We start from the raw sequence: 18,615 nt of genomic DNA, 5'->3' as shown, positions 1-18,615 counted from the left end.
CAGTGCGAGACGTGTCCCCCTGCTTAAGCCAGTACATGTCCAGGCCCGTCTGAAGTTTGCTAGAGTGCATTTGGATGATCCAGAAGAGGATTGGGAGAATGTCATATGGTCAGATGAAACCAAAATAGAACTTTTTGGTAAAAACTCAACTCGTCGTGTTTGGAGGACAAAGAATGCTGGGTTGCATCCAAAGAACACCATACCTACTGTGAAGCATGGGGGTGGAAACATCATGCTTTGGGGCTGTTTTTCTGCAAAGGGACCAGGACGACTGATCCGTGTAAAGGAAAGAATGAATGGGGCCATGTATCGTGAGATTTTGAGTGAAAACCTCCTTCCATCAGCAAGGGCATTGAAGATGAAACGTGGCTGGGTTTTTCAGCATGACAATGATCCCAAACACACCGCCCGGGCAACGAAGGAGTGGCTTCGTAAGAAGCATTTCAAGGTCCTGGAGTGGCCTAGCCAGTCTCCAGATCTCAACCCCATAGAAAATCTTTGGAGGGAGTTGAAAGTCCGTGTTGCCCAGCGACAGCCCCAAAACATCACTGCTCTAGAGGATATCTGCATGGAGGAATGGGCCAAAATACCAGCAACAGTGTGTGAAAACCTTGTGAAGACTTACAGAAAACGTTTGACCTGTGTCATTGCCAACAAAGGGTATATAACAAAGTATTGAGAAACTTTTGTTATTGACCAAATACTTATTTTCCACCATAATTTGCAAATAAATTCATTAAAAATCCTACAATGTGATCTTCTGGGGAAAAAATCTCATTTTGTCTGTCATAGTTGACGTGTACCTATGATGAAAATTACAGGCCTCTCTCATCTTTTTAAGTGGGAGAACTTGCACAATTGGTGGCTGACTAAATACTTTTTTTCCCCACAGTTGCGGCCAAATATATTGGCACCCTTGCACTTTTCTTAAATAATTCCCTTTTTCTTCTAAAATCGGTTCAAAAAACATTTGGTCCCCACACCTTGTTATCTGATTTTCAACATTGCAGAACCAATAATATTTTTGTAAACTTAAGTTTACAATTTTAATTTAGAAAATAAAGACAAAAAGGCATGGACAAAATTATTGGCACCCCGGAGATAGTACTTGGTTGCACAGCCTTTGGCCAAGATAACTGCAGACAAACTCTTATTTTAGCCATCTTTGAGCTTGCTGCACCTTTCTACTGGCAATTCTGCCCATTTTCAGCAGCAAATATCAGAGAATACTTCAATGTTTGAGGGGTACCCTCCACCAACTGCTGTTTTCAGCTCTTGCCATAGGTTATGAATGTGATTCAGATCTGGACTCTTTGCTGGCCACTCCAGAACAGTCCAGCATCTCTTTTTGAACCATTCCTGGGTGCTTTTTGATGCGTGTTTGGGGTCGTTGGCTTGATGCAAGACCCACAACCTTCAATGGAGACCCAGTTTTTGGACACTGGGTTGAACACAGGACCCCAAAACACATGATAATCTGCTGATTTCATGATGTCTTGCACACGTTAAAGGCCCCCAGTACCAGAGGCAGCAAAGCAATGCCACAGCATTATCGAACCTCCCTCATGTTTGATTGTAGGGAGGGTGTTTTTCTGAATTGAAGGCTTAATTTAGTCGTCAGTAAACACAGCGCTGATCTCCGTTGCCATAGAGCTCTAATTTAGTTTAATTGGTCCACAGAACATTTCCCCCAGGATTTAGGATTGTTTAGGTGGGTTTCAGGCAACAATCAGGCTTTCTTGTGTCTCCTTCAGCAGTGGGGTCTTCCTATGTTTACCAACAACCAAATGAAGCATTCAAAGAAATTAACACCCTCCCTACAATCAAACATGGGGGAGGTTCAATAATGCTGTGGGGTTGCTTTGCTGCCTCTGGTACTGGGGGCCTTGAATGTGTGCAAGACATCATGAAATCAGCGATTATCAAGGTTTTTGGAGTGTAATGTTCAACCCATTGTCCAAAAACTGTATCTGTTGAAGGTTGTGGGTCTTCCAGCAGGACAACTCCAAACAAACATCAAAAATACACTGGAATAGTTCAAGAAGAAACACTGGACTGTTCTGGAGTGGACAGAGAATAGTCCATATCCTATGGCGAGAGATGAAAACAGCAGTTTGTGGAGGGTACCCCTCAAACATTAAAGTATTAGAGCAGTTTGCTGCTAGTGGCTCCAAGAAGCATTTGTTGGCAGTTTTCTTGGCCAAAGGCTGTGCAACCAAGTACTAGCTCCGGGGTGCCAATAATTTGTCTATGCCATTTGTCTTAAGTTTACAATTTTAATTTGGAACAAAGTTTACAAAAATCAAATTGGTTCTGCAATGTTGACAATCCAATAACAAGATGAGAACAAACGTATTTTTCAATTTGAAGTGCAAGGGTGCCAATATATTTGGCTGCAACTGTAGCTACAGCAGAATACAGTGCATTAAAATAAAGATATCTAAAAGTAAAAGGATAGACTCACATGACACAGCTGCACAACACTGAACTTTTCAGTTGGATTGAACTAGAACGATGGCTAGTGAATGCCACTTGATTGATTGTACGTTCCTGCTCATTCAAGCCATCTGGGGAGATTACTTACCTTCAGTTAATGGCGAATGTCATTTCTATTTATAATATAACGAGAGTTGCAGCTAAGCAACTCGCAGGTTGAATCAGCTCTCGACACCAATACACAAAGATTTGTTGAGAAGGCTTCCAAAAAAAATTCTGGAAGGTGTACAACAATGGAGGGGGGAAAGAAGGAGAACTTCTCCTCACATACCTTGATCTGTGATAAAATAGAAAAAGAGCTGTGTTGTGATACTGTTGTCACTTGTTCCCTCTCAGAGTGAGGAGGCTGGGGCACATATTTAGCTGTGGGTCTATCCATAGTGCCCTTGTGCTGTGTCCTGGTGTCCAGCTGAGAAGGCTGGTGCTGTTGTTGCAGGTGATGGTCCCCTTGCCAACTCTTGTCCTCCCAATCAGTCTCACTGCTGCGTCGGGAGCTGGAGTCCCCTCCACCCCCCACATGACTGTAGATTGGCCCCTCCAATTTGGGCCTTGCTCCCTCTCGATGGGGGTTTGCCCTGAGGGGGTCTGCCCTACGCTTCTCTGCATCCTGGTCCGGGCTGTCCTTCCTCAGGGGGATGCGCCAGGTCTTGGGCCGGCCCTCTTTGTCCTTCCTGGAAGGCCTGTCCCTGTTCAGCGCCGAGGACCACTCGTCCCACGGCCGGCTCTTCTCAGACTTCCTCTCGGCTCCTCGCTTCTTCGCTTCAGGAGTCTGGGGGGCATTCTGTGCTTGGTGCTGGTTTCCCTTAGTTGGTCTTGGGGCCTCTTGCTTTTTTCCACCCAGCATCTGCATTCTGGCAGGGCAGATGACCCTGGTGGTGACATCATCCAGGAAGTTGGAGAACTTCAGCTTATTTTCCAGAAACTGGATCTTTGTCTCGGAGGGCGCTGAGCTGGGTGAGGTGGAAGATGGGGAAACCTGTCTGGTTGAGGAGGTCTTGCCCAGATCCTTCCTCTCAGTCTCCCTGTCCAGAGACTTGCTCTGGGGTTTCCGGCCACGGCCACGGCTCTGGCCCAGCATCTCAACAGACTTGGACTTCCTGAGGTCTGAGAAGTGGACGCCCAGCTGGTTGGGCTGCTTTAGGATCCCCTTAGGAGGGAGGGCCGGTCTCTGGAAGGATGTCTGCTGGCGGTGTTGACCTTCTCTGGGCACCAGGATCTCTGCCTTGTCCTTGAAGACCAGCGAGCGCTCTATGCTACGAATGGACTGGGCTGTGGAGGCGGAGTGGCCACATCGCTGGGAGTCCGCTGAGCTGAGGTCCTCGTCTCCAGAGAGGGCGAGCAGGCCCTCACTGCGGCTCAAGAAGCGGCTCATCCCCTGTACGTCCCTGGCTGCCTGGTTGGCCGTGACGCCCACGGTGATGCCTCCATGGCTGAAGATGCGGGGTGGTGGCAGGACGGTAAGCTCCAGGCTGGACAGGCTTGAGACGTCCAGCTCGCTGTCCGAGAGCAGAGACCAGGAGGGGGAGAATATATTGCGGCCCTCAGGACTAACTGGGCATTTCGGGTAGGGGTCTGTGAACCTTGATAGCTGAAAACCTGGGGTAAGGTTTGGAATGCGAATTACCTGGCAGGGGTCGGGCGGGTTGGGGCCCGTGGTGTGGGCAGGCGCAGGCGGTGTGCTCCCACTAAGGTCCTCTCGAAACAAGGGCAGGCTGTTGCGTGTCTCGCGGTGCTGAGGCGGAGCCTTGCGGTACGGCTTCCTGGCCGGGACAGCGCTCGTCATCCTTGGCGCTCAGCGTCCGTCTGTCTGTCCGTTCTGTTATTCCTGCCAGGAGACAAGCATTAGATGCGGTGGAAGTAGCACCAGCCCTGAGTCCTGCTCTGTGCAAAAAGCCAGCTGTAAAGGTCTATGTGCAGTTCCCCAGTCTCTCTCCCTCCCTCACACAAGCATTCGCTCTCTCCCTGGCTCTCTACTCTCCCGCTCTCTCCTAAAGTGGCTGCAACGAAAAAGTGGTTTGAATCAATAGGGCTTTGAGAGCAGCAGCATTGGACAGTAAAAAAAAGTGGCTGCCTGGTGCAGACTGTCAGTGGTGGAGAGTGGAGGGAGGGGTTTGGGATGCCACTTCAAATGAACATCATACACATGTCAATTTATGTGTTGTGATGTGGAGAGCTTCTAAAATATCTGCTCTCAGAATTCTGCCTGCAGAGTATGTGTGTGCATGTGTGTATGTGCAATAGAATGAGAGAGAGGAAAATCTGAGCATGCCCTCAAGCCTACGATTGATTACAAGCAGAAGTGTGTTTCCAATAGAGGAACTCTTAAACTCCAGTCCACTGGCTGGCAGCATTGATTTTAGAATGTGAAAACAAGCCACATTTGTTAGGAAACAAAGCCACACCCCCTACACACTGATGTACCGGAAGGCACTTTTAGGAACACAGGCACACCCACACTAGTGGTCATAAATGACTAAAAAGCTTAAGCTGAACAGGAGAAGGACCCGTCACTATATCCATTCTGATTGATGACTTGGCTTCCGCTGAGTCACTCTGTAGCCCTGTGGATCCAATTGCCACAGTCAGTGGAGAAACACCATAGAGCTTAGACCTATCCTTCCTGCCAGCACAGACTAGGATACTGTAGTCCTCTCTATATCCATTATACATGTTGCTTATGCCAGTCTGATGCACTCATTGCACTGTAAGCCATATAAATCCTCTTTTAAGAGGTTCAGATAGAAAAGGGTAGATTGAAGGTCAGCATTTGTATCCCTGATGAGAGCATTCTGAGATACATTTTAATGATTAGGAAAACGTTATTGTGGAATATATTAAGGTCTCAATGCCCTCCTCAGTATAACAGTGTGTTTTTACCAGACACGGCGTCAGCAAGAGAAGTGCTGCCCCTATTAATTTTCACGAGGGCACGCAGAGAAATGTGCGGGGGATTGTGGGAGGTGAGCGGCGAGAACCTTGTTAGCAGAGCGGTAGAAAAAGTTGAGCTCTACTTTATGCAAATTTCACACAACCACCATTGCCAGGTGAGGAGCAGATGTTTCCTTGATTATCTTCCATTCATGAAACATGGTTCCGCCTGTCATTTTTTCCAGGCAATCAAAACCCAAAAAGATGGAGGAAAGCTAATCATCACTGTGTCTTGTTTTCCAATTCTATATAAATGTCGCTTTGCTAGAATACAGAGACAAAATCAGAAGGTCTACGGCATGGAGGAAGATTGCAGAGAGATTAAACATTATAGAGTCTTAAAGGAGGCCTGGGTAAGGCCAAAATGTCATATGCCAACTTTGATAAATTATTTCTCAATTATGCTTTTAGATACGAAATGTAAAATGTCAACAATCCTTCCTCCAAATGACCAAGCATAAGCATTGCACCTGTACTACCATTACTGTACCTCAATTCAACCTCGCAAAGTTTGCATTTCCTCATTTAACTTCTCAAAGAATTGCCATACAGGACTTCACTGCTGTCGCTTGCCTTTCTCTACCATTTTTCCAACTGTTAACAACAATGACGTAGTGGTGGAGAGTCGACTCCAAAATAATTTACTCCAACTTCTTGCACGTCGACTCCCATTTCTGAGTGTCAAGATTCTGTGTCAAGACTCCTAAGATTTAGTATTTTTGGAACAGAGGAGACTGATTAGTTGCCGTACTTCAGAGAACACTCGCATCTTTAATAGCAAGTTAGCTAGGGACGGAGAGAGAGGGGAGGGGCAGAGTATAGGCAGGTCGGCCACCAGACAGACAGCATCAGAACCATGTACTAGGCCTATCTACCGGCAATAAAACGCTGTATCTCACAGTTTCTTGGCTTCAGTAAAGCAGGGCCTATCATCAATGAATAGGCTAGGATATTCTCCACGCACAGAATGAAGACTGAACACGCACTCATCATTAGGGAAGAGAAAGAGCAGGCGAGCTATCGCAAGGGAGAGAGAGGAGGGGGCAGGCAGAAAGAACCGTGCGCATATGTCTTGGTAATCTGTATCTCGCATTGTCTTGACTTTCATTCCTCGCAAATTTGCTAAAGTAACCTAAAGTTTGCCTCTTACTCTCCGATTTTATTTAAATTACACAACTTTCCCTAGGCCTTTATAGCCTATCATCTAGTTAGGCTATAACAGGTACATAATATGGTTGTGATAACTGTACTGTGATTTTTATTTTGTTAAACCCACACACCTAAACATAGCCATATACTGTACTGAAATAACCCTAGATATAATTATTAAAAATATTAGCTATTTCTATGAAATTAAGCACCATACCCAAATTCTGAGGTATTCCAGCGTTGTCCTCATCCACAGGTTCTTAAATCCCAGGCATTCTGAAACACACAGAGGAGCAGGCTGAATTTAGATCACAGGCATTCTGAAACACACAGAGGAGCTGCATTTAGATCAAAGGGTTCCAGTAAAGTAGTTAATAGCTAGTGACTTCATTTCACACGCCATAGAAAGGATTCAGTGCATGTGCTGCTATGCTGGGTTCCCTACTCCAGAATCGTGATACACCAGGGGACACACTCACCTGAGACAACCCTACAAACATTCTGTGTGTGTGTCTGTCTGATTAGCTACTGCTTTATCACACCTAATGATGTCCACTGGGATTTGAGTGACATGGCTCACAATGCTAACAGGTTTCAAAAATGGGTCATTGAAAATCCAGGAACGTTTCACACACTCAAAACTGTTCTGAGGCCCTCTAACTAAAATGTTAAACCAAATATTGAGGAGTGTGACACATATGAGTGGAAATTCACACAAAGGTTGATAGCACAGTAAGGACACTTCCTACAACATTCAGTGCTCCACTTTTCTGATCTTCAATTATCGTTGATTTGGTGGCAATTATATACTGAACATGCAACAATTTCAATGATTTTACTGAGTTACAGTTCATATAAGGAACTCAGTCAATTGAAATGAATACATCAGGCCCTAATCTATGGATTTCATATGACTGGGCAGGGGCGCCAATCAGAATGAGTTTTTCCCCAACAAAGGGGCTTAATTATAGACAGAAATACTCCTCAGTTTCATCAGCTGTCTGGGTGGCTGGTCTCAGACGATCCCGCAGGTGAAGAAGCCGGATGTGGAGGTCCTGGGATGGCGTGGTTACACGTGGTCTGCGGTTGTGACTGCCAAATTCTCTAAAATGATGTTGGAGGCAGTTTATGGTAGAGCAATGAACATTCAATTCTCTGGCAACAGCTCTGGTGGACATTCCTGCAGTGAGCATGCCAATTGCACGCTCCCTTAAAACTTGAGACATCTGTGGCATTGTGTTGTGTGACAAAACTGCACATTTTAGAGTGGCCTTTTATTGTCCCCAGCACAAGGTGCACCTGTGTAATGATCATGCTGTTTAATCAGCTTCTTGATATGCCACACCTGTCAGGTGGATGGATTATCTTAGCAAAGGAGAAATACTCACTAACAGGGATGTAACCACATTTCTGCACAAAATTTGAGAGAAATAAGCTTTTTGTGCATATGGAAAAGGTATTGGATCTTTTATTTCAGCTCATGAAACATGGGACAAACACTTTACATGTTGCATTTATATTTTTGTTCAGTATAAATAAGGCTACTATAAAGGTTATCAGTAGTAGAAAAAAAGCTGGGTAGGCTTGTGTTTAAATGGAGTAGAATACTCTAGTTTAACACAGCGAGTGTTTGATATTACTGTAAGATCTCTTGAAGGATATGTATATTTTCTAAATAAATCAAGTTTAAAACAAATTTAAAATGGTTTACTGGCAACTACAGCATTCCAGTAAAATGTTTTCCACTACCTCCTCTGTTCTCTCAGAGTCTGTATCTGCCTTGAGCTGATCCAATACAATATTTATTCAGTGTAAAAGTGCTCTTTCTTTTGTGTCGTTCAGGGCCTTCTGCTGTGGATAAGCAAGCCTTGCAGGGGGATGTGGCAGAGAATAACACATGTGAAGGCCTGTGCTATGGCCGCCAGCCATGCGTGACAATCAGCTGTTGGTGCTGTGGAATTCAGCCTCACACATGCATTCAGACACACACACACACACACACGTCTGCAAAGTGCAAACATGTACGTGGACACACACACACACTTCAGTTCAAACAGTCTCACACTCTCCAATGGCACTACCTCACACCATCATCCGTATCTACCCCACAGGCTAGGAGACACAGCAAGGCCATCACTCATCATAAAGTATTCCATGTTTTAATGCATCTTCACAGTGCCATGGCTAATTGACAGGGGTTAATATTTATCTGAGGACCAGAGACAGTAAAGAGGGCTGCTTCTAAAAAGGCGCTCACAGCTGTGTGTGATATTTTACCTAATTGAAAATCATGTCGATTACAGACTAGGAGAAAATAATGATGGAACATAGGCTGCTTTTATACAAGCAGCCCAATTCTGATCTTTTTTTCAATAATTGGTCTTTTGACCAATCAGATCAGCTCTGAAAAAGATCTCATGTGAATAGATCTGATGCGATTGGTCAAAAGACCAATTAGTGAAAAAAAGATCAGAATTGTGCTGCCTGTCTAAACAAAGCCATAGTGTCTTCCTCTCCAAGGTCACCCACAGTGTTTTAGATAGGAGGACACTCCTTAAGGTCTCTATGGAACAAGCCAGTCAACATTAGGGAATCAGATTACATTTTTAAGTCTAAATTAGGCTTACATCCTAAAGGCACAGCTATGGGAAGAGCACTACCATAGAGCTTTATGATGTTATTAGCCATAGAAATATAATTACTATTTTAAGAGCCATCCTACGGCCACCCCTGAACAGTGGGTTGGTTTAGGAGCACCCTAATGGTGATGTATTTCTTATGACTCTGCCCTGGCAGCACTCTGTTTAGAACTGTTGGGATGTTGCTCCTCATTATCTGTGCTCCCCCTGCTGTCATTCTGTGCTAATGTGGCTCTTTAGATGCCTCTTAACTCCATGTCCAGCATCCAGTTACCAGTGGTCACCCTGCTTTGTCCTACATCCTTCTATTTTCAGCCTTCTATTGACTGCTTTTAAGAGGACAATTGGCTGACCTTAACTGACATTACCTGAACAGCTGACTAGAGGAAGATGGATTCTCCCCTATATCTGGTTCCTTGACAGGTTTCTTCCTTTCTTCTGGGAGAGTTTTTATTAGGCCCTAGGCTGGCTCTTGGAGGTTTAGTCCTTGGCTTTGTTGAACTTTCTGTAACAAATGACTGTGAAAAGTGTGCTTGACTAACAAAGTTTGATTAATTGATTGTTCCGCCATTTTGCCACATCAACCCAATATAGACCAATTAGAGCAGCTGTTGGTGCCAAGGCTTTAATTGGGTGGTTTTAGGGGCGAGATGAAAGCACACAGCTTTTGTACACAGTAGTGCTGAGCGATTAACCAACATTTCGTTAATCTTTCGGTTTTTAAACAACTAATTGACCGATATTGGTTCAATTATTTGAATTCCATTTCGTTCTGTTTTTTCTGTCAGCTCAATGCACAGTTTCTCTAAAGATTAATTGGATCAAGCGCGAACAGTGAGATGTAGTAGGGATTAAGTGATTGATAGTTGGTATTCAGCAGTCATAAAAGTATGCCTTATTTACTTTGAAGAACTACTAAAATAGTGATTTTGTCAGACAGCCTAGGCAGCAGCTCTATAGAGATTAGATGACTTGGAATGAAACAAACGTAATATACACAAGAACTGAAATATTTTATTAAAGTAATGTGAATAAATGATGGTTAGGTGATAAGCAGTAATGGGCAGTCAACTACCATCATGGGACTTGTATTGTTTCATTCTGTGATGTTACAGCATTCAACCCACATAATGCATTTAATGTAAAAAAATAAAAAATTCAAAACCAAAAACCATGATTATTTATTTATAATCGAACAGACCTCAAAAAGCACTAATCGCTCAGCACTAGTACTCAGGTAAAGTCACCTGAATTGGTCCAATGAAAAAGCAGCTACATATAAAGCAAGCCTAGTGAGGGTTGTTTGCAAAAAAACGAATGTTTCCACTGAGGTGAGGGAAGGGTAGTGCTCTATTATTAACAAGCACCTGGACTGGGCGATGGTGTGCTTTACAGTGAGGGAAAAAAGTATTTGATCCCCTGCTGATTTTGTACATTTGCCCACTGACGAAGAAATTATCAGTCTATCATTTTAATGGCAGGTTTATTTGAACAGTGAGAGACAGAATAACAAAAAAATTATCCAGAAAAACACATGTCAAAAATATTATAAATTGATTTGCATTTTAATGAGGGAAATAAGTATTTGACCCCCTCTCAATCAGAAAGATTTCTGGCTCCCAGGTGTCTTTCATACAGGTAACGAGCTGAGATTAGGAGCACACTCTTAAAGGGAGTGCTCCTAATCTCAGCTTGTTACCTGTATAAAAGACACCTGTCCACAGAAGAAATCAATCAATCAGATTCCAAACTCTCCACCATGGCCAAGACCAAAGAGCTCTCCAAGGATGTCAGGGACAAGATTGTAGACCTACACAAGGCTGGAATGGGCTACAAGACCATCGCCAAGCAGCTTGGTGAGAAGGTGACAACAGTTGGTGCGATTATTCGCAAATAGAAGAAACACAAAATAACTGTCAATCTCCCTCGGCCTGGGGCTCCATGCAAGATCTCACCTCGTGGAGTTGCAATGATCATGAGAACGGTGAGGAATCAGCCCAGAAATACACTGGAGGATCTTGTCAATGATCTCAAGGCAGCTGGGACCATAGTCACCAAGAAAACAATTGGTAACACACATTGCCGTGAAGGACTGAAATCCTGCAGCGCCCGCAAGGTCCCCCTGCTCAAGAAAGCACATATACAGGCCCGTCTGAAGTTTGCCGATGAACATCTGAATGATTCAGAGGAGAACTGGGTGAAAGTGTTGTGGTCAGATGAGACCAAAATCGAGCTCTTTGGCATCAACTCAACTCACCGTGTTTGGAGGAGGAGGAATGCTGCCTATGACCCCAAGAACACCATCCCCACCGTCAAACATGGAGGTGGAAACATTATGCTTTGGGGGTGTTTTTCTGCTAAGGGGACAGGACAACTTCACCGCATCAAAGGGACGATGGACGGGGCCATGTACCGTCAAATCTTGGGTGAGAACCTCCTTCCCTCAGTCAGGGCATTGAAAATGGGTCGTGGATGGGTTTTCCAGCATGACAATGACCCAAAACACACAGCCAAGGCAACAAATGAGTGGCTCAAGAAGAAGCACATTAAGGTCCTGGAGTGGCCTAGCCAGTCTCCAGACCTTAATCCCATATAAAATCTGTGGAGGGAGCTGAAGGTTCGAGTTGCCAAACGTCAGCCTCGAAACCTTAATGACTTGGAGAAGATCTGCAAAGAGGAGTGGGACAAAATCCCTCCTGAGATGTGTGCAAACCTGGTGGCCAACTACAAGAAACGTCTGACCTCTGTGATTGCCAACAAGGGTTTTGCCACCAAGTACTAAGTCATGTTTTGCAGAGGGGTCAAATACTTATTTCCCTCATTAAAATGCAAATCAATTTATAACATTTTTGACATGCGTTTTTCTGGATGTTTTTGTTGTTATTCTGTCTCTCACTGTTCAAATAAACCTACCATTAAAATTATAGACTGATCATGTCTTTGCCAGTGGGCAAACGTACAAAATCAGCAGGGGATCAAATACTTTTTTCCCCTCACTGTAGCTTGAATAATTTACCGGAGGAAGAGATGCCTACGGTTCATATAACCAAGCACATGGAAAAAAAGTCATTCTTTTCCAGCGACATCGCGTATGGGAGAGAGAAAAACAACCCAAGTCATTACGTTCCACTCAGGGCTCTTGACTTGTTGGAACCTGGGTGGCTTTCTTTCTCCACCATTATAGAGGCATAATGAGGCTGGAGCTACTGTACTGACGCAACAACGAAAGACCAAACATTTACAAAAGAAAAGTGCCTCTTCTGTCTCATTTACATTAAGTAAACAGAAAACCATTACATTACATGACATAATCCTCTTGTATGAATAAATAAATAAACCTATTTAAACAGGCTCTATTTCAAGCCTACGAGTGAAAAGCATTCTTCCCCGAGGAAACCATAGCAGAATATCCAAACAGCAGGAGGTTCACAGTGTGCCACGCTAAACTTCACTTAAAAGCGATTCACAAAACAATAACACCACAATGTGCAGAAGGGAAATGAATGTGTATAATAGGAGTGATTTTGTGCACCTTCCATACACAAGAGAGAGAAACCAAGGACAGAAAGTAATGGATGGAAAGCATACTTTGTGTGTGTGTGGTGTGTCTGTGAGGGGGTAGAGAGAGAAAGCAAGGAGGGGGTGGGGGGGTGAGAGAGAGAGGGAAAGAGAGAGCAAAAGCAGTAAAGCAGGATTATAGGGAGAATTGCGTATGAATAGCCCCTCACCTTTAAGAGTGTATGCTGCGTGCTCCAGACTCAAATTGCCCTGAGTGCGTCCCCTCTGGTCCTCCTACTCTTCGTCTTCTCTCTCTTGGCATGTGAACCCCTGGCCTACTGATATCCTGAAACAAAAGTAGGTGATGGAAAAACACAGCCGTGTTAGTACCTCTGGGCTATCACTCTTCGGATACGGTAACAAGCCAGACAGAGCTGGGGATCAGGGGACAGTGTGTGTCGAGTGCAAGCCTCATAAGGGAGTAGGTTTCATTCTCTGTCCTTTCCATTCACTCCTACACAGTCTGACTGACTGACTGCTGCCACACACTAGCTAGCTCCCTCTTCTACTCTAGAATGAGCGTGGGGATGCTACTGAGAAAAATATATTTTAGACAGCCACTGTGCCTTCTCAAAGTGACTCACTATGCTCTATTTGTCAGAATCCGACTCGAAAAGAGAAGGCCTTGATAATACATTTCTGCTTGGATTGAACTCTGTCTGGAAGACAGACCGCATTACTTTTCAAACACAGATCCAGTGTTTCCGATGTGAGCATGATTCAAGGAAAACTCCACCTAAAAACTATCTTTTGGTATTTGTTTCATTAGTCCATTGTTGAAATAGTCCCAAAATGTTTTGCTTGTCAGCAATCAAGATTTCAAGAGATTTCAAAATACAGGAATTATCCCAGTATGATGCATTTTGCATCACATTCGGGTTACTTAATTGTTCCCTTGGATGAGCCCTGCAGTTGTGAGTGCATAAACTCATTTGTTCAAAGTAAGGTCACAGGAGCCAAACCGCCCTGTCAAGAGCGTGACTAATACCCTGGGCCGAGCTCAATTGCTACAGTAGACCCAACTAAATTTCTCACCTCCAATTTAATTAAGGCTTACCTAGGATATAATGGGATTTTTAATCCTCCATTTGCATAACATTTATGAAATAGAGTAGCCAATGACCCCTGATAAATGTTTTCCTGGAGACAATAGCCAGTCAGTTTACATAGGTGCACTGGCAAATCAGGGCTAACTTACTGAACTGTCTGCCAATCACAGAGAGTCAATGAGCTGTAAAGACAAAGCTATGAAAAAAAGGCTTTCCAGGGTTAAAATGTGTGCTAATGCGGGTTGGAGAAGGTTCACAGTACACCTTGGTTGCAGCGGAGATTAAAATCCATACTGGAGTCCACATGTAACCGAAAAATGTCAGATTGAAGTCTTAGTAAATCCATTTTTCGGCACTGCAGTGCACTGGGATATAATAGGCTACAGCATGTTTTTCATTGGGATTAATGGGCAGGTTTGGGCAAGCTCTATCTTTCAGAATACTTTAAATGGTTCAGAGAGACAATACAAAACACCATTCATCAGGTAGTCCTAAAGCATACTGAAACATCCAAAGCTGGGATATAAATAACATACAAAAGGTGAGCGGGGTGTGAATCAATCGTACTGTGTTATGCATGTGGGGGAGTGACAAGGACATCTGCAAATCCCTTTAAGTATCAACAATTACAGTCATATTGGATGTAATTACTGAGCAGGTGTAGAGTTCTCATGCTCAGCCCGAACCCAACGGGCCCGACAGTCTTATACCAGGCTGGGCCTCAAATTCTGAGAATTGACTCGGGCCGGGCGGGTTTCGGACTTGCTGCGCGGTGTAAAAAAATTAAAAAGACTGCGTGTCTGCACACCTTTTACCACTGCTTTCTCTTGTTTAATTATTCAAGACTCCCTTTGTTAGCCTATTTCACTTTCAAAATAAAATGTTTGATTGTATTTAAAGGCATGAATGACTAGTATGCTGTGTAATGACATGAAATAATGAATAAGTTACGTTAAAGAGATGTTCCGGAACTTTGGCGACTACATAAGTATTTTTTAAACCTCTTGCTTTGGGATGGATGTGTCAATGTGTAGTTCATACATGCATAATCTATGAGCAGAATTACTATTTTACCTCAATTAGCCATGAAATCCTTAGTTTGAAAGCAACTGTTGTCTGGAAGCTGTGTGGCACCATTTTGAGTACTGCAAGCTTGGCCCACATGGGCTAGCCCCTTAGCCAATGAGCTTCAGCCCCTCGTCATTTCAGTGACAGCTAGTAAGATGCACATTAACACGTTGCACAGTGAAAGAAGGCTGGCCCAGGCCTGCCCAGCGTTATCCAATGAGGTTGCAGGGCAGGCCCAACGGCTCAGTGACACAGCAGAGAGAGCGCAATGACGTACTGCCCATATCTGCAAATACTGTATTTTTGCACATATTTTACTTCCTGCATTGCTCCCATGGGTACCCTCGCAAAGGCCACAAGTCCACCCATTATGCGTTAATTGACTTGAATAGGGATGCCCTTTCTATTAATTATAGAATAGGGATGCCCTTTCTCCTCCCCTCCCCTCCTCCCTCTCTGTGGATGACTTCGTCAACCATTTTGAAAAGAAGGTTGACGACATCCGATCCTCGTTTGTTAAGTCAAATGACACTGCTGGTCCTGCTCACACTGCCCTACCCTATGCTTTGACTTCTTTCTCCCCTCTCTCTCCAGATAAAATCTTGCGACTTGTGATGGCCGGCCGCCCAACAACCTGCCCGCTTGACCCTATCCCCTCCTCTCTTCTCCAGACCATCTCCGGTGACCTTCTCCCTTACTTCACCTCGCTGATCAACTCATCCTTGACCGCTGGCTATGTCCCTTCCATCTTCAAGAGAGCGAGAGTTGCACCCCTTCTCAAAAAACCAACACTCGATCCCTCTGATGTCAACAACTACAGACCAGTATCCCTTCTTTCTTTTCTCTCCAAAACTCTTGAGCGTGCCGTCTTTAGCCAACTCTCTTGCTATCTCTCTCAGAATTACCTTCTTGATCCAAACCAGTCAGGTTTCAAGACTGGTCATTCAACTGAGACTGCTCTTCTGTGTCACGGAGGCTCTCCGCACTGCTAAAGCTAACTCTCTCTCCTCTGCTCTTGTCCTTCTAGACCTGTCTGCTGCCTTTGATACTGTGAACCATCAGATCCTCCTCTCCACCCTCTCCGAGCTGGGCATCTCCGGCGCGGCTCACTCTTGGATTGTGTCCTACCTGACCGGTCGCTCCTACCAAGTGGCGTGGCGAGAAGCTGTCTCCGCACCACGTGCTCTCACCACTGGTGTCCCCCAGGGCTCAGTTCTAGGCCCTCTCCTATTCTCGCTATACACCAAGTCACTTGGCTCTGTCATATCCTCACATGGCCTCTCCTATCATTGCTACGCAGACGACACACAACTAATCTTCTCGTTTCCCCCTTCTGATAACCAGGTGGCGAATCGCATCTCTGCATGTCTGGCAGACATATCAGTGTGGATGACGGATCACCACCTCAAGCTGAACCTTGGCAAGACGGAGCTGCTCTTCCTCCCGGGGAAGGACTGCCCGTTCCATGATCTCGCCATCACGGTTGACAACTCCGTTGTGTCCTCCTCCCAGAGTGCGAAGAACCTTGGCGTGACCCTGGACAACACCCTGTCGTTCTCCGCTAACATCAAGGCGGTGACCCGATCCTGTAGGTTCATGCTCTACAACATTCGGAGAGTACGACCCTGCCTTACACAGGAAGCGGCACAGGTCCTAATCCAGGCACTTGTCATCTCCCGTCTGGATTACTGCAACTCGCTGTTGGCTGGGCTCCCTGCCTGTGCCATTAAACCCCTACAACTCATCCAGAATGCCGCAGCCCGTCTGGTGTTCAACCTTCCCAAGTTCTCTCACTTCACCCCGCTCCTCCGCACACTCCACTGGCTTCCAGTTGAAGCTCGCATCTGCTACAAGACCATGGTGCTTGCCTACGGAGCTGTGAGGGGAACGGCACCTCCGTACCTTCAGGCTCTGATCAGTCCCTACACCCAAACGAGGGCATTGCGTTCATCCACCTCTGGCCTGCTGGCTCCCCTACCTCTGCGGAAGCACAGTTCCCGCTCAGCCCAGTCAAAACTGTTCGCTGCTCTGGCACACCAATGGTGGAACAAGCTCCCTCACGATGCCAGGACAGCGGAGTCACTCACCACCTTCCGGAGACATTTGAAACCCCACCTCTTTAAGGAATACCTGGGATAGGATAAAGTAATCCTTCTACCCCCCCTTACCCCCCCTCCCACTGGCTATAAGGTGAATGCACCAATTTGTAAGTCGCTCTGGATAAGAGCGTCTGCTAAATGACGTAAATGTAAATGTAAAATTATATTTCAATTCCAGCACATGCAGTCAGGAGTGGAGGAAAGGAGAAAATGTGTATTCAAAAACAAAGTATTGTTTTTGCTATTCAAATGTTTATTTCGGAGACTGACGTCATTTGGCTGGCCAATTACAATCATCCAAAATTCCATGACCGTCATAGCCCTAGCGGCAGCAGCACAGGGACCCGTTTTGTCTGGAGCGATACTTTCAGAACTATAAAGTATGCAAATATTACGTAAATACAGAAAACAGGACGGACTCTCACAGCTTGATGGTGGATAGATTATATAAGGTTACTTACTATAGCCTATAGGTCTACGCGAGTCAAGAGCAAAATAATACACTTGATTTAGGCTACATTATTGCATGCTAAACAAATAAATTAGCTACCACCTCCACTTATTTGCCCAGCCAGAGATCAATTATCAAAATATACCGACAGAGATTCAGTGAAACAAAATCACATTGATTGATTAATCAGACAAGTCACAGACTGTTAGTGGGGAGTAGGACAGGCTACTACGCGAGTGAAGAGCAAAATCTACTAGTTAAGCTACATAACATGCTAGCAAAATGTTCTGATCAGTGCTTATATGAGCAAACTAGAATAAAGATGATCATGAGCATGTTTCCCCTATATTCATTTAGCAGAAGCGGGCCGCCGCTGCTAAATCGTTGCCGCCACTTATTTATAAAGAAAATGTAATATATAAATTCCTGCCGAGACATGCATTTAAAGGGATTATTTATGATTAGTCACTTTAACTCTACCCACATGTACATATTACCTCAATTACGTAGACTAGCCGGTGCCCTCGCACATTGACTCTGCACCGGTACCCCCCTGTATATAGCCTCTCTACTGTTATTTTATTTTACTGCTGCTCTTTAGTTGTTTGCTTTTATTTTTTATAAAAAAAATAAAAAATAAAAAATTATAAGTAAGCATTTCACTGTAATGTCTACACCTGTTGTATTCGGCGCATGTGGCAAATAAAATTTGATATGTGAGATATTGGCAATTAAGCCTTTTTCTACTTCCCAGAGTAAGTTAACAACTTCCTTCAAACTGCATGCAGAGACATAAAAATAGTATCCATGAGTTCATCAGACTGAGTAAGTAGAGGAAAAGCTTAAAAAGATGCACAACAAATTAGTATCATATTGCACTAATTGTATTAGTAACATATCACACAAATTGCTAAAATCGTATATATCATACAAATAGCAACACTTGTAACATATCACACAAAATGGATAACGTAGTACACAAAAAACAGGACCCGTTTTGGCTCGTGAGCATCACTTTCAAAACTAGTGGCTGAAATTATACAAAAGTTTGAGTGTATTTAAGATCAGAGTGACAAGTTAAAAACGTATATTTGTAGCAAACAGAGCGAGCAGTGGCACGAAGGAGAGCCACAAGTGCACAGCCACCGCTTGCTCCTAATCATCTCCCTACAGTGCTG

The 18,615-nt window shown here is 44.5% G+C and overlaps 1 protein-coding gene across 1 annotated transcript in view; it reads right to left on the bottom strand.

Moving 5' to 3' along the window:
- LOC121569551 (tight junction-associated protein 1-like) overlaps window positions 1-18,615 on the bottom strand; it is a 117,130-nt gene that overhangs the window by 55,925 nt on the left and 42,590 nt on the right. The window contains exons 2-4 of the mRNA XM_041880615.2: window positions 12,941-13,056; window positions 6,791-6,849; window positions 4,121-4,321 (exon numbers count right to left, since the gene is read on the bottom strand). Of these exons, the coding sequence (XP_041736549.2) occupies window positions 4,121-4,279 (159 nt within the window). The 5' untranslated portion in view covers window positions 4,280-4,321; window positions 6,791-6,849; window positions 12,941-13,056. The remainder of the gene's footprint in view (window positions 1-4,120; window positions 4,322-6,790; window positions 6,850-12,940; window positions 13,057-18,615) is intronic.

Source organism: Coregonus clupeaformis, chromosome 1 (genome assembly GCF_020615455.1).
Source record: "Coregonus clupeaformis isolate EN_2021a chromosome 1, ASM2061545v1, whole genome shotgun sequence".
In the NCBI taxonomy this organism is placed as follows: Eukaryota; Metazoa; Chordata; class Actinopteri; order Salmoniformes; family Salmonidae; genus Coregonus; species Coregonus clupeaformis.
The sequence above is the reverse complement of the archived record's forward strand: the minus strand, read 5'-3'. Positions and strand labels throughout refer to the sequence as shown.